The 15,779-nt window shown below is 43.3% G+C and overlaps 1 protein-coding gene across 4 annotated transcripts in view; it reads right to left on the reverse strand.

Moving 5' to 3' along the window:
• Positions 1-625: 625 nt before the first annotated feature.
• The window catches only part of tle2b (TLE family member 2, transcriptional corepressor b), a 78,679-nt gene continuing 63,525 nt past the window's right edge, over positions 626-15,779 (reverse strand). For 3 of the 4 annotated variants that reach the window (XM_085266080.1, XM_085266079.1, XM_085266082.1), the window contains 10 exons: positions 13,389-13,556; positions 12,910-13,060; positions 12,144-12,313; positions 11,585-11,661; positions 10,370-10,619; positions 9,820-10,067; positions 9,219-9,366; positions 7,494-7,644; positions 7,254-7,330; positions 626-4,817 (listed from right to left, as the gene is read on the reverse strand). In XM_085266080.1, the coding sequence (XP_085122206.1) occupies positions 4,710-4,817; positions 7,254-7,330; positions 7,494-7,644; positions 9,219-9,366; positions 9,820-10,067; positions 10,370-10,619; positions 11,585-11,661; positions 12,144-12,313; positions 12,910-13,060; positions 13,389-13,556 (1,548 nt within the window). In that variant the 3' untranslated portion in view covers positions 626-4,709. The remainder of the gene's footprint in view (positions 4,818-7,253; positions 7,331-7,493; positions 7,645-9,218; positions 9,367-9,819; positions 10,068-10,369; positions 10,620-11,584; positions 11,662-12,143; positions 12,314-12,909; positions 13,061-13,388; positions 13,557-15,779) is intronic. The other variant, XM_085266081.1, reaches the window with a different exon arrangement.

The following is a 15,779-nucleotide window of genomic DNA, read 5'->3' on the forward strand; positions in this document are numbered from 1 at the left end:
GCTCACCTGTGATGTGTACGCATGCCGTACAGGTTCTGCAAACAGTAATGAGATTATGGTAAACAATGGAATCAGTTTCTTTGGTGGTTAAACTTGCACCTCACAGCAAGGTCCTACTGGCTGACTGGGGCTTTTGTGTTTGTTCTACCTGTGCCTGCGTGGCTTCCTCCCACAGTCCAAAGACATGCATGTTTGGTTAATGGCTGATTCAAAATTGCCTATAGGTGTGAATGTCAGTGTGAATGGTTGGCTGACTCTGCGTTGGCCCTGTGATGGACTAGTAATCTGTCCAGGGTGTTCACCGCCTCTCAACCTACGACAGCTGGGATAATCTCGAGCCTGAAAACTGCTAAAATGAAAGTTAATATTTGGCTCACATTAGGATTTGGCTTTCTTCTCCACAGTGCAGTCGGTCCCCTGTGTATCTAGGTAGTGCTATCCATCTTCAACAAAGCATGCTCTCACCACTGTTACTTGAGGCTGTTACAGAGACAATAGAGAGAGGAGATGCATGTTAGGGAACTTTTCACATTGGCCTCATTTCTAGAGATGTTAAAATTTACACCAAAAGCAGAGCACCCACTGCCATCCCCATAGTAGAATAATTGACACAGAAGACACTGGAAAGGATGAACACAAGTTTGGTTTATTTTTCACACATAGTATTTCTTTTACAGCACGTGGGAAAACACTTCAGGAGGGAAGACCCAGTTAAAAAAAAGGAAAAAAAGGAGGAAGTTCCTTGGCTTTTTAAAAGAGAAACTTTACATGAACTTGTAAAATGGGGGGAAAAATAAGTTTTGAACACTGTTGGAACAGAGAAGCACAAGCAGGGGAGACGTGTTACCTACTGTTAAAGAAAAGTATCAAATACAATGTCCCAAATATTTATGCTATACCACCAAATGCATAGCCATTATACAGCATCATTTTGAGTAGATTACAAGCTTGTGTATGAGAATATTGTTTAGATTTGCCTGTGGCTGTCAGGCAGAAAGGGAAACAGGCAGGCAAAGGCATTAAACTGTACAGATTATCTCTGACTCCTGGCTGGTACACAAGCCATCTCAGAAGTCTCTCGTAAATCTCCTATTCTGCATTAGTGCTGCAGCAAGAAGCATGGAAGAGTCCTGCTGACATTTTATACAGATGAGCTAGATTGCATACTGTCACGCTAAGATTTTCTTGTGTAAAACTGCGGCTGTGAGACCGTTCGCTGTATTTACCGAACGAAACCAGATTGATTTTGTTCTACCAGCAGTGGAGCTTTAATGCAACAAACATGCAATAAAAAGTGGAACCTCGATCGATCAATCAATGGCTAAATCTATATTTTCATGTCGCAGCCAACGCCTGTTGTACACGGTCCACAGACTCAACAGAAACGGCTTATTACTACACAGTAAGGACTGAAAACAGACTAAAATACACGCACTACCACTTTGGAAAAAAAGGGGGATAATAAAAACAAGGAGTGGACAGAGGAGCTCTTTTTTTTCTTTACACTGGATTGCTGATGTTGTACACCCTCTGCCCATCACCATTACCAAGGATAAAAGGTACCCTGATTTAAAAAAAGAAGACAAAAAAGTAGTCCCACCTGTGTTCCTCTTGATATTCTGTCTCCATGTGTGAGTGCATTCCTCCCCATAATCATAGGCAACCCCAATACATAAACACATCATTACATAAGACAAGCAATCACTATTAAAAAAAAAAAATTCAGAAATTAACGAGTAATCAAAGAAAATCTTGAAATGTGCCTTTTTAGTCTAAACATTGGTGATGCATGTTCTACAGAAGCAGAGAGCTCCGATATACAGTTTGCCTGCCAGTTTGGAATATGATACAAGTAGGAATCAAAAGTAAGGATTATATTTAAAGAAGTAGCTTGATATTTTTCTTATTTGCTGTCATAACAAGAATTAGAAAGACTGATAGTACTCTCATGTCTGTACAATAATTACAAGGCCTGATAGCTTAGTACACAGAAACGAGAACGGGTAGCCTGACTCTGTCTGAAATGTAAAGAAAAACCCCTAAAAACTCCTTACCAGCATCTCCAATGCTCATGCGTTTATCCACAAAAAGCCAAGTAAAAGCCGTACAACGTGCTAGAATACTTCAGAATAGATTAATACTCAGTGTAGCCACAGAAGAAAAACAGGGAGAATCATCGTTTTACTAGCCTGCTATTAGTCAGGGCCACTAATACGCAAGTAAGCTTAGCCCACAAACAGAAAAGTGGAGAAAGTATTAACCTCGACTTCAGCAGCGTTTGAGCGATCTGATGTGATATATGCAGACGACGCCCTCTGTGACATTTGTGGTGCTAAATGTGAAGGTGGCCACGGTAACGCATCCAATCTGAGGAAGCACCTGGCCAAACTTTATTGATGGCATTCAAACCAAATTCACCAAAAGCACCTGTCTCCAGCTTGTAAGGACATATTTATGCTCACTGACTTTACGCCTGTGCTGGTTTTTAACCACTGGTTTAAGCACATATTGGTAACAGAAGCTTGGAGAGTCACACACTACAGAGAGGGAGATGTTGCAACAGTTTGAAAACATCAGGCTTTCTGGAAAAAAAAACAACTCTGATTTATGCATTTATTTTATTTTCTGAATGTTGCCATAGTAACAATACCAATGCTGCTATTGGTACTGGATCAATACTACCCTGACAGGATTGATATGTAGTTTCTGTCCTGTAAGTTTAGCGATTTGTGTTAAATTAACAAACAGGCACTTTGAAAAATGTCTGAACCCTTTTGTGTTGACTGTCACGTCTGTTTTATTTATAGCCTGAACACACAACAGAAGCTGACCCAAAATCCCAGGTCTCCAAAAACCCCAATTTTAAAATATAAGAAAGGCTGAAAGTTGTGTTTCTAACTAATTAGTGGAAAGTAAAAATCACAGTGATTTAGCTGTCATTAAAATGTGTTTGCATAGTGATGATGATTCAGCTCATAAATCACGACACGCTGCTCTCCCCTACACGGTGGTATGGAGCTGTTTGCATGCAAAGCGACCGGTCTGGCATAAACGGGCCAAAAGAAGCTGAACTCATGGACGATACTGATTGCATTGTTTGTGACATATTGACACAAGTAATTTCAACTATTTTTATTCTGGCTGCACTGAAACTTCAGCATGCAGTTGACAGCGGTAAGGTGTTTAAGCCAGCTAGTGTAGTGCATCAAATGTTGTCAATAAAAACCGATTTGTACGCCCTTAAAAGAGTAAAATGCTCTTTTGGGCACCTGTTTTCTGTCTGTTGGCCAAGCTACATTGGAAGGCTGCTTGCGGCGAATTTACAGACATGAGAGTGGCATAAATCTTCTAATCGTAATCTCAGTGAGCAAGTGAAAATGTAAAAAATTCTTTAAGGTGTTTAGCATCTCAGTTAATAGAAATCAATAGCTTATGAAACAAGAATTAGCCCGAGCACTTGAACACTAGCACGTAAGCAGGCAGGCAGAGATGGAGATAATGACTCTGATAAACATGTAATCTCGTCTGTAAATGAAAACAGCAACTAGTTGCATAAAATTTGAAAGGAATCGGATTAGTCGCTGCTTAGTTGGCTGCTGATGATAGCGTAAACGTGTGGTGTTAATTTGCCCCCTCGTCCGCCTTACAGTGAAGCTGGCGTGCTGCTACTTCATCTAGCTGACAGTGCCTTTAATGAGAGTGAGTGCAGCGCCCGGTGTCAGGAGAACAATCCAGAGGAATTAGAATGAACAGCTCGGCTGATGTTCTCTGTTTGTGTCTCTGGGCCCTGGGAGAATCCCATTGACTCCGCTGCTCATTAGACGCTGCCTTTGTCAGACCAAAATAAAATAGATATTAGCAGTGAGACGGGGAGCGCTGCGGTGAATGTTTAATTGGGTGCTCTATGTGTTGTGTGTGTTTCTCTCTTCATACGAGTACCTCAAGGGGGTGGAAGCGAGTGTGTGTGTATTCTAGCCTGATGCCGCGCGCGCGTGTGTGTATTAGCAGGTCTATGTTTCACGTCAGTGTATGTGGATATCTGAAGCAGCCCCCTTCCGTCTCGGAGCGTCATCATTCCCCAGCTCCTGACACCTCTCGCTGGGGAGATCGAGCTGCGGCGTCAGCCTCATTAAGGCTTCCACTGTCTGGCTAATGAATCGATTGTGTGGTATCAGTGCTCCTGGCTGGCGCTCCCACAGTGCCGCTCCGCACCTCCTCTGGGGGCCTCCCTTCCACTGAGCTCTTAATCAGGAAACAGCCCTAATTACCCTGCCTCCCTCCTCCTCCTTCTCATCGTCCTCTTCCTCCCTTTCATTTCTTCCTTCCGCACTCACTCTTTCTCTTCTCCTCATCTTTCCCTCTTTCTCCTCCAAACTTTATCTTTATGCTCCACCGCCCTTTTCCTTTGTCCTTCTTATCTTGCTGCTCCCCATTCTGCCTCTCTCTCTCTGCTATCATGCCTCATCCTTGGGCTAAAAGTGGAAGGGGGAGGAGGGGAGATGGCATTTGGGAGCTTCCACAGTAGCTTATATCACAGCAAAAAAAAAAGAGAGGGGGGGGAGTGATGTTTTGGGGGTAAGAGTCAGGAGGACTCAAGACGACTGAGACGGAGGTGCTGCTGTTGCTGATGTAATGAGGATCAGGAGTGGTTGGCAGAGTGTCCCGCCCCTAAAATCTCCACCTTGTCTCTTCCCATCTTGTCCCGGCCCTCAGTACACCACCTCGTACACCGTGGCCTTCTTGTCCCCAGAGCCAGTTACTATGTACTTGTCGTCTGGGGAGACGTCACAGCTCAGCACTGATGAAGACTCCTTGGACTGGGAGTGTTCGAGAGGTGGGGGGTGGGGTGAGAGAGAAAGCAAGAGGGATGTGATGATAAATGGATGAAGACAGATGGAGAGAAAGGAACACAAAGAGATGTTAGAAAAGATGTGACTCATCATTTAATACTCAATCATACAAGACATATTTGCATTTCAAAACAGTCGGCAATTATTTCCAAACAGACAACTCCACAGCTCCAGGATGCTGACTCATTCGTCTGCTCCAGTGTGAGACACTGCCACATTAACTCCAGGTTTTAAGCAGCATAAGCCTGGTAGCCTCAACTGGAAAAACGCACAATCCTTCCCTTTTATTCGCTCTCTTTTCCCCCCCTGTATCCCAAAGCCAGACCTGGGCACCTGGCTTTAGATGATCTAAAGCTACTTCTAAACCCCACCTCCCCCTTTCACCTCCTTTCCCCCCTACTGTTCCATCATCATTTATCTTCCTCCCTTTCCTCCCAGACTCTCCTCCTCCTCCACCACCGCTCTCTATCCTCTTAGGCTCCCCTTTCACTCAGGCCCCAGCTCTCGTGTCGACTCCTCCTCTCCCTCTCTAAACTTCTCTGCCCTCTCCTCCTTTCCTCGCTACAAGCTCAGCGGGGCTGTCAATCATCAGGGCACTGGTGAGAGGCCATTTCACACAGGAATCCTCAAACTATAACAAGATAGCAGGAGGGGGGGGGCAGTGACAGGTTAAAGGATGAGTTTAAAGATGAGAAAAGTAAAGAAGACATTGAAAAACCCAGAGAAACTTAAAACTCTGATTTACTTTTTGGATGTCTGTGACTTTTGTCTTTTTCACACTGTCTGCTTTCTGGAAAAAGAGTCACAGGGTTTATTTGATTCATCTTTTAGCCTAAAATGTTCGGTAACACATTAGTTACGAAGTGAACGAGCTAAAAATAAGTATCATTATTTAAGAACTTGTATATAAAAAAACATCTTTGTGATTGAAAATGTGAAGCTGCATGCTACCATGTGACGTGAACACGGTGGCATGTACCTGGCAGCACAGATTTTCAGCTAATGTGCCATTTAACTGTCATATTTAAAATTTATAGCAGGGAGAATGAACATTTATAAAAAGCAACATTTCAGAATGATAACACAGCTTGTTTTGTTGAGCCAATACCGCTGAAAGGATGAGAGCATGTTTGGCATTTCGGTGCGAAAAACAGCTCAATAAAAGCTGAAAAAAGGAAGAGGGGAAACCTTCATGGTGTGAATACCGGCTGGACAGTGAAACAAGTGGATGCCTGTGTTCTCCCTGTGCACCGCAAATAGTCGCTTCTCTAATCTCACTGATTTAAGAGAACAACTTTTTGCACTGCACAAAAGTCGCCCTCATTAAACTTTCTGAACTCGAGACTCATCGGACTGTTCCATCTGTTTTCTTTCAGTCTGCATATCTTGATTGGATTGTACTCTTTATGACCTTTGTCCTTTTCCAGTTTCCCTTGAGAGAAAGCAAACAAAGAGAGTGATGCCACACACCAGCTAAAGGACGTGAATGAAAGCGAGCATGAGGAGAAAGAGGGCGGAAACAGGAAATAAAATAAAGGAAGGCGATGAAAGCAAAGGACAGTAATAAAAAGGACAAGGTCAAAGAAGAAAGTAGATCCAGGCAGATTTGGAGGAAAAGATAAAAATGAGCAGAGGGAGGGAGGACAACAACAAACAGAGAGGAAAAATAAGACAAGAGCGAAACGGCGCTTTGAAAAGAGGCAAGGAGGACAGCGATGAAGAGGAGCGAGAGAGAGAGAGAGCAGCTCTGTTTAACACAGTGACAGGAGGGAGCTGTTTGGCAGGAGGAACATTTGGCATTTGGATAACAAAGCAAGATAGCCAGTATTCTCCTTTCAGTCCACGGGGAAAGACGGGAGCCGCCAACCCTGCTGCCCACTGTAGCTTACAGAAATATGACAACCACACTGTTTTACACACACACACACACACACACACACACACACTGCTCAGCTTAAATGTGCCTTCGTCTCTCGAGTTTCATTCACACCCAGATGTACTCGCTCAGCTAAAAATATTCCCTGCATATTCATGTTTCAACATTTCCTCCAACGAAGCAACTGAACGAAATGGAAAGATGGTGTTTGTCGTGTTTTGATTCACTGTGTGTGTTTGTGTGTGCGCGTCAGTCTGCACCATCTGATAAATCTCCACAAGTCACCTTGGATCAACAAATCTGAAAGTGAAAAAAAAATAGAGGTTTATCACGCTCTCTCCCTTTGAACCCTGTCATCTCTCTCTCTTTTGCCTTAAAGGCTCTGTGTTGCAGAGACTCTCTCCCTATGGCACACTGACAAAAGACATATCACACACACACACACACACACACACACACACACACACACACACACACACACACACACACACACACATCAGAGCCAGTCATCGGTGCTTATCTCTCACCTGGAAAATACTAGCTCCATAAGGTGTCCTCCATGCATTCAACAGATTGTCTTTTCCTGTACTCACAAACCACTTCCCTGAAACAACAAAGCAACAGTAACACATGTTAATCAACGAGAAAGGAGTAACTAAAGGGGAAAAACAAACTACAAAGCAAGAGCGTGGAGAAGACGGACACATGTCGGTCAGTGGCTGGAATTCAATCGATTTAGGAACGGAATAAAGTGCTTGTGTTTGTACCGCAGTAGGCGAACTTGAGGGAGAGAACGCAGCTCTCGTGCAGGTGCAGCTGATATTTGTCCGGTTTGGAGACATGGAGGACTTCCACGTTACTGCTCTCCATTCCCACAGCCAACCACTCGCCTGTCGGACAGTAGCCCAGAGAGAAGATCTGGAGACAAAGAGGGAGAAAGAAGATGAATAAAGCAAAGCAGAAAGCAAAATGAGGGGCAACACAGAAGGATTAGAAGCGACAACAGCAAGGGCGCAGAAGTTATTTTTAAAAAAGTGAAAAGAAAAACAACATGAGGGGCGGGAAAGAAGATAAGGTTGATTAGAAGAGAACAAAGGAAGGAAGTAGGGAGGACAGATAAAAGAACTTAAAATTAGGGATCGGAGGATATTAACCCTTTAAGACCTACCATAGAACCAAGTTCGCCAGAGCTTATATTATATTTTTACATGCTGTGGAGCCATTTTTGGGAGCATTTCAAGTTGCTATACATCAATACAACCATTATAGCCCAAACTTTAATAATATGTCTGCATTAGGTGCATAGTAATTACATAAATTGCAAAAAAGTGCAATAAACTACAAAAAAATTGAAAATCGTTTTTGTTTTTTTAACATATATTTCTAGTTAGAGAAATTTAAGAGGCTTATCCCTCAAAACTGTAAATACAAAAAAGTTACACAAACTAGTTTCCCACCACAGGAAATTTATTTTGAGTGTCTTCATAGTTTTATTTTTGAAATACACCAATTTTTATATACTGCAGGAAAAACGAAAATAAATATTATAGTGCAAATTTGCAAAATAACAGCATATGCATCAAAATAAACTATTTCCAGCAGTGCAATATGAGTCTTAAGCATCCCAGAAACGACACAGAAAGTCATAAACTCAAACATAACTTTTTAAAACACATAACAAGTAAAACACAAGCTCATAAGGCCCCGATCGTAAAAAACTACATTTCCGCAAAATGACGTCACTTCCGGTTTCGGGCAGGTCATGCGGTCATGTGATAGTTCGCGCTGATGGACGTAGGAAGTGTTACAAACAGCTGATGGATCGGCAAAGCGTGTTTCTGGAATATCATGTTTTTGTTGCTGCAAGTGATTTTTATGCAGTTTTTGCAAAGCTATATGTGGAAGGAAACTGTGACCTAGGACAAGCTGATGGCATAAGATGTAAGTACAACTCCTCCAGTTTCATATGCAAAAAAAATTATTGCGCTAGCTTACTTGGTTGCAGAGCTACCGGGATTTAAAAATAGTTACGCAAAACAGAGCGTGCCCGCTCCGATCGGCTGTAAAGGGTTAAAGAGAAGAGATAAAGATGATGGGACAACAAAAGATCAGAGGTGGAAAGTAGGGAAAAGGAAAAATGAAAGAGTGGAGTGATATAAACGAGCTAAATATAGAGTGAACTAAACAGACCTCAGATGGCAGACAGAGAAAGTCATTATACTGTGGATCGAAACTCATTTGACACCAGTGGTCAGCTGTAGTCCTGTCGTCACAGTGAATAGTGAATGAGAGACAAAATGTGTGTGTGTGTGTGTAGATTATTGTTGTATTTACTGTGCACGATCCCTTATTGAGGTGAATCTTATTACAGATGCAATATTAGGGATCTATTACCATTTAAGTGCTGTACCTGTATCAACATGTTAAAAAGCGTGAGCAGAATATGATTACTGTGTGTGTGTCTGTGTGTGTCTGTGTGTGTGCGCGCACACCTGTGAAGTGAAATCGTGTTGCTGCAGCTGGCGTCCCTCTCGGAGGTCCCAGCAGCGGACTGTGTTGTCCAGCCCTCCCGTCCACAGCTTGGTGCCGTCGTTGGAGATATCGATGCAGCTCGCTCCGTCCGTGTGGCCCTGGAACTGCCTGCCGGGACAACGACCACGCAAACACGCACAAAAGAGGGTCTAAGAACCGAACTGGAAGCCCTTTGAATACACAAGCAAAGCGGACTCTGCCTCCCTGTTGTTTCTCTGCTTCTTTCCTGGTAGAGGTGTCAGATTAAATATGTTTTAATTCTTGCCTCCCCGTAGAACCGACAGTGTTCCGCATCTCATTTCCTTTTTATTTAAGCCCAGCTTTGCTAAAACAGAGCTGTTTTATCCTCTTCACATCCCCTATGGCTAGATTATCCCTTTTGTTTGCACCTGACCTTGGTGTTAGTTAAAGAAGCCACAGACTGCAACAATTTCTCACTCGCTTTCTCTTCTTACATATTTTATCTTCCCTTCCTCCATCTGAAATATTCTACCTTCTTTTTCTCACCTTTCTCTTTCTGCTCTCGTCTCACTACAGTCTACCTGCAGAGGTCCTTCTTACCTGACGAGCGTCTGGTTGTGAAGGTCCCAGACGACGATGTTGCCGTCGCTGCAGCAGGAAAAGCAGACCTTGTTGTCAGGGGAGATGGCCAGAGCGTAGCAGGCGGGAGCGGACGACGTCAGCTCCGCCTTGATGCGGGGAGTTGGCGTGGCCAAATCCCAGATTGACAACGTGCTGGCCTCTCCTCCAACAATCAAGGTTCGTCCGTCTGGGAGGATTTTACAGGAGCGGATGTAGTTATCCCTGTTCTGATTTGACAAGATAAAGAAACCAGTCAGATTACGGCTGTTGTAACTTGATCAAGGAGGGGGGGGGAAGTGCGTGAGGCTTTACAGGACAGATGGCAACACTAGGGACATTCAGGAAATTAATGTGGACGTTTTAATGTCTGTTACCAAAGTGGAAGAGGAAACACGACATGGTCAGTAAAAACAAATCTGCTCTGTGGATGCATGCACTGGTTTTCATGGATTCACGTGCGAGTGGTTACGAGAGTACTCTTCTCAATTTTTTAATACTTGTGTGTGCCTCATTTTCTTTCACGTCTCACCAGACAGTCCAGCTGGGCCATGGGGTTCTTGCTTCCTGGTTGGCTGATGTCCCACACCTTGACGCAGCCCTTCCCTCCGGTGTACACGTGACGAGTTGAGGTGCTGATGGTGACGGCACACACCACCTCTCCGTGGCTCAGGGTGTGGATCTGACGGGCGTGACGAGGGATTCCCGGACCCAGCAGAGCGTCGGGAGGAAAGGGCACGGGCTGCATCTGGCCGTCCGCGCTCACGTGGAACGAATAGGCGCTGAGAAGGGATAGAGAGAGGAGGGAAAATAAATCAATACAGTCAGGCAGAAAGAGCAACAGCTAAAAAACAAACTAAAATTGGACTCCTAGGTGCTATGAAGACAAGAGAGAGAAGATGAAAATCAATCAATCAGTTAGCGAGCAAGTAAAAGCAGAGTGCTAGGGGTAAATACACACAACTCATTAATGACCACAAATATGTCAGTGGGCAGTGTGACGTGTGACAACACCATAATAGCCTTGAAACTCCAGCAGTATTTCCCCGAACTCTGGCAATTACTGGGCTCACCGTAGCTACGGGCAGGAATGCATAATGGCAGATTATATTACAGGGCAGAGTCAGCGTGGCTTTGCTAATGGCTGATCGATACTGTAGCGGTTGGAAGCCGAGGCTGCTTTATGATTTCAAATTAGCGCCGCAAGAATGAATTGCCACTCTGCAATGAATGACAAAAACAACACAATTCCTCAGTCTGCAAATTTGTCTGAGTAGGTGCCGGGACATTTAAAAATCACACCAGCATTTCAGACATCAAAAAAGGTTCATGGACATCTTTGAAATGCTCTCTATTTTCTTTTAAAAACACAAAGAGGAGCAGCTACAGTTCATCCTGATTCCCATCCAAGGCAAATATTTGTGGGTTATCACTGAGCTAATATTTGAAGTATGTTCCTGTTGTGTCGTTGTCCTTTTCTGCTGTTCTATAAGCACCATCAGCTAAAAATAAGATTAAAAATGTAACTGCTTCATTCAATTATACAGCACATCCATGCAAAATAAATACAATACTAATGCTATTACACGTGCCTCAAAACTGTAGATGGTTTTAATTGCAAAACAGAAAAAGACTCAGCTTCAGATAAAATTTGCAGCACATTGAATCATTATATTTTATCTCTCTTCACGCTTGAGCATCGTCTAATCTGGGCTTGTTTTAGTGCGCGATAGAAGCTCTGACTTACGGCTTGCCACCAGAGGAACCAGGGAGAGAGGAGGGCAGCCCCGGGGCCCTTAGGTGAGACCGAGAGTCATACGCCACCTGGTGGAAAGTAAAGCGTGAACAAAAAAGTGACAGACTGGCAAAGGCTACTTTAAAGATTCAGAATGATTTCCAATTATCATCCAAAGGTGCAAGAAGTTATCCAGTAGAATCTATTTTCCAAATAAATAAAAATAGTTGCAATGTAAAGCGATTAGAAGGGACGAATTTATTCTTCTACATCAGACTTTAACTGGACTCTTTCAGCTCCTTCTTGTTCACCCACGTTTCCTGATATGTAACATAGATGCAATCCATCAAGGCAAGACTCTTTGTAGTAAAGTTTCTCTTCTCTATGACTGTAGCACTATATGAAAGTGAATTTGAGGATGTAAATGTGACGGCTTCGAGTATATAACGAATGCAGTTGATGGCGCAGAAGTGATTCATCAAGTTTTTGAACAGTGCTACAAAAGTCAAAAGTTTGCATCTGAACAATAAATCAGAGCTTGACAGAGAAGATAAATTTGGCCTTTACACACCATGGGGCTTCTGGAGTACGCGCTGGCCGCGGCGCTGATTTGCGGGGAGAGAGTCAGAGCCCCTCCGAAGCCTCCTGGGCTGGCCAGCTCCCCATTCAGTCCTGCGTGGGACACCACGCCAAAATGAGCCGGGTATGAACCGGGGGGCACAGACATGGGACTGCGGAGAGCTAGGGAGGGAGGGAAAGAGGAAGGAGGAATTGAAGGATGGGATGAAGGGAAGAACAATGCACAGTATACAAGCACAGACACAGTCACAGAGGGACTGAGAAGAATGGAAAATGTTTCTTTACACTAAACTTTGTTTATACACCGAGTTTGACACCAGACCAAGAAGCGCTCAAATCCACACTGCATCCACATTATTAAGTATATCAACTTTGCTTTGATCATATTAAGCAAATTTGCAACAAAACCGTAGAGTAAGCAAGATTATTCAGTATATAAATATAAACAAATGTGGAAATGAAAAAAGTGGGATAAGAGGTTAAAATGCATGAAGGGCAGAGGTCAGCTGGGTACAAAGCCTGAATTAAAAGATTGATTTGACCCAATTGGTTGTATGAAAAAGACCTGCAGTAAAGCAGCTCAGTTTGAAAGTCAAGGGCAGTGGTACTGTGATGATCTGTACAATTTACAAATACTAAAAAACAGTGTCACCATAGCTTAGTAACAGAGAGGGCCTTTATCTACAGTGAAATTATAATAACCAGTTATTTTAGATTTAAATTACAGCAGGCTTGTCAGTCAGTCAGGAGAGTCTCACCAAGGGGATCTGCACTGGTTGCTGCTTTGCTGACTAGGCGAAGGCAGGAGGTGCTGGGACCAGGAGCTCCTGGTGTTCCTGGGGTAAGGGCCTCACGGTGGGATGGGGACGGGGTGCCAGACTTAGACAACGGGGACTGGGACTTATCCATCTGCAGAGATGTCAAACAATAAAAAAGAAAGTGGGGAAAAAAGGAACATGGCCGATCTGTCGCAGTAACCTCCAGAATGACACTGCTTAAACATTCTCGGTGTGAAAAAAAACAAAACTTTTGTTTTGTATCAGAGCCATTTAGTGTGCATAAGTAAGTAATGTATGAGCTTTTTTATAACCCCAGAGCAAAACTATATGATAGCGTAATATACGCCAGCAATGAATGGCCTAAGGGTAAAAAGTGAAGAGATTTTCTACTGGAAATGTTAAAAATTACAGTGCTTTGTAAGCAAAGTAGGGATTTTTATAGCAACTGTTTATCTTACCTGTCCAGGGTCCTTGGCTTTGCCTGTGGTTGGGCTGCGGGGGTTTGGCGTGGACGGTGCCTCTCCTGTGCTCGAGGACCCTGGAAGCTCTTTCCTCAGAGTGGGGGCCCGGTCTAACCCATTCCCATGGGGTGAGTGAGGAGGGCTGCCTGCGGGAGAGTTAGGCTCCTGAGCGACAAAGAGAGGTGAGAAAATATTTAATGTTCTACATGAGTATAAAAGAGATCTTATTTCTGATCGCACAATGCTTTCTTTGTTCTCTTTCTATCCTGATCTTCAAAGCGCTGCATTCTTCCACTGTGGCATATTATCTTTCAGGATGTGACCTTCGTCCTCATTTCTGCAGTTCTTCTATAACAATTTTACCAATATATGTATACATGTCTTTTTGAAGCCAACGTGCACGTGTGAAAAAGTGCTCTGAATGATAGTTGAGTGTCATAGTTGCATTAAAAGATACTCCGAGGGGTCGGCTGGGCGGTTTATCTTTAAAAATTACGTTGAATTTTAAGCCTTTCTTTTTGACAGTGAAACATCTCAGTGAATCAGAAGTGCACATCGTTAACCAAAGAGGCGAGCTGAGGCCTTATGCACACAGCCCTGGAGATCAGTTGGTCAGCCAAAAGGCCGTCAGGAAAAAAGAAAAGGAAAAATCGAACAAACAAACAAAAATCTCCCGAACTTCTGTCACTCCAGAACCGTACCGGGACCGAACAGACTGGAAGAACAGAGCAATCTTTAACCAAGTCAATTCCAGGATCAACTTCTTAGTACTTAACAATTAATAATGCTAAAAGATGATAAGTAGCACAGATGACAGGATGCTTATTGACAGCAGGCCAACAATAGTGCCAGTAAAATATTTTTGCTGGGGTACCTGGGGCTTCATTAACACTGTCGCTCTTAGTGACAGCTTCAAGCTTTGTCTTGACCTTTATTTCAAGTTTTATTTAATTACTACAGTTACCATTACTTCTAAAAGACAAATGTGTGTTTTCCTGAGATAGCAGATCCTCATCTGCACTTAACTTACTTCTCATTTTTAAGTAGCCTAATGAAGCCAACAGCAACTCTGTTGTCACTGAGTTTATTTGGATTATAAAGGGAGAGAGAGCTCAGGAAACACCACATGAAGCAGCAGAGGTTGTCGGTGTTGCTGATGCAGTAGTGTGTGGACCTGGAGATAATGTTGCTGTTACGGATGCTTTCATCACTGGCTGGAGCCGCTGTTGAGCCAGCATTGCCTCCCCCAGAGCAAAGTGCTGGTGTCAGCACTTCTCTCTGGGTCACAGTGATCAGCACAGACGTTTTAGTGCTTATACACACACACGCACACAAATAACATCCTCTACTCCAAGCCACAGACACACACACACACATATTCATCTGCTAATTGCAGGCAAACACGTACTCACAAGCTTACATGTATGTTTAAACCTATGCATGTAGGTTGTCTCTCTAGCACACACACACACACACACACACACACTTCCCTCCCCTTTTTCTTCCAATACCCACTTTTGTCAAATTTTTTTCTCCTCTATGCTTTTGTACCAGTTTCCAAATCACACAAGAGGCTGGTTCTGCTTTTGTGTGCAATATCAAAATACAGAAGGCTTTAGATGAAACATATTTTGGTACACTGCGTGAAGTATTTAAAGAACTAAAATATTCCAGGGGCATAAACGGCTTTGCATATATTAAATGAAGCCGACTGCAGTTATCTAATGAGAGGAAGGAGGTGGAAAGAAGGAGGTGGAGCGGGGTAAGAAGAGTGGAAAAGAATGAGTGAGAGAAAAGTGGAGAGATGGAAGAACAGAAGCTACAGGATGCAAATGTACACAGAAGAGGTAAATGAGAAGAAATAGGTGAGTACCGCGTGTGTGTGTGTGTGTGTGTGTGTGTGTGTGTGTGTGTGTGTGTGTGTGTGTGTACAGACTTGGTTCACGAGAAGAAAGCATAAACAGTGGCAGCTGATAATGAGCTTACATAGGAGCTCTTCCTATTTACAAGGAAACTGCAGCAGAAAGCTGAACTAGCTACATACCTGCTGACTCGTTTTACATTTCACAGATGCACCCCACACACACACACACACACACACACACATACAAACGCAGGGTTATGAGGAGGTGGCAGTAGGCTCCCTGAGCAACACTGGTCCTTCCAATGTTGGACTCATGCTTTATTCACGTGTGGCTGCACCTCTGTGTCACAGAGCTTGTGTTGGATAAAGAATGCTTTCAATGACTCTTAAACAGCAAAATATTTTGAAGAAAATATAAAAAAATTATAAAAAAAATTAAATTTCATTTCTCTGAGATGTTTAATTAGATTTGACTATTAACAAATGTTAAGTACTTGTTGCACAGAGCTCAGTCTGTATTTTCC

Source organism: Mchenga conophoros, linkage group LG23, assembly GCF_057382185.1.
Source record: "Mchenga conophoros isolate Kocher_MC1m ecotype Shallow Benthic linkage group LG23, M_conophoros_male_GT1.1, whole genome shotgun sequence".
NCBI lineage: Eukaryota > Metazoa > Chordata > Actinopteri > Cichliformes > Cichlidae > Mchenga > Mchenga conophoros.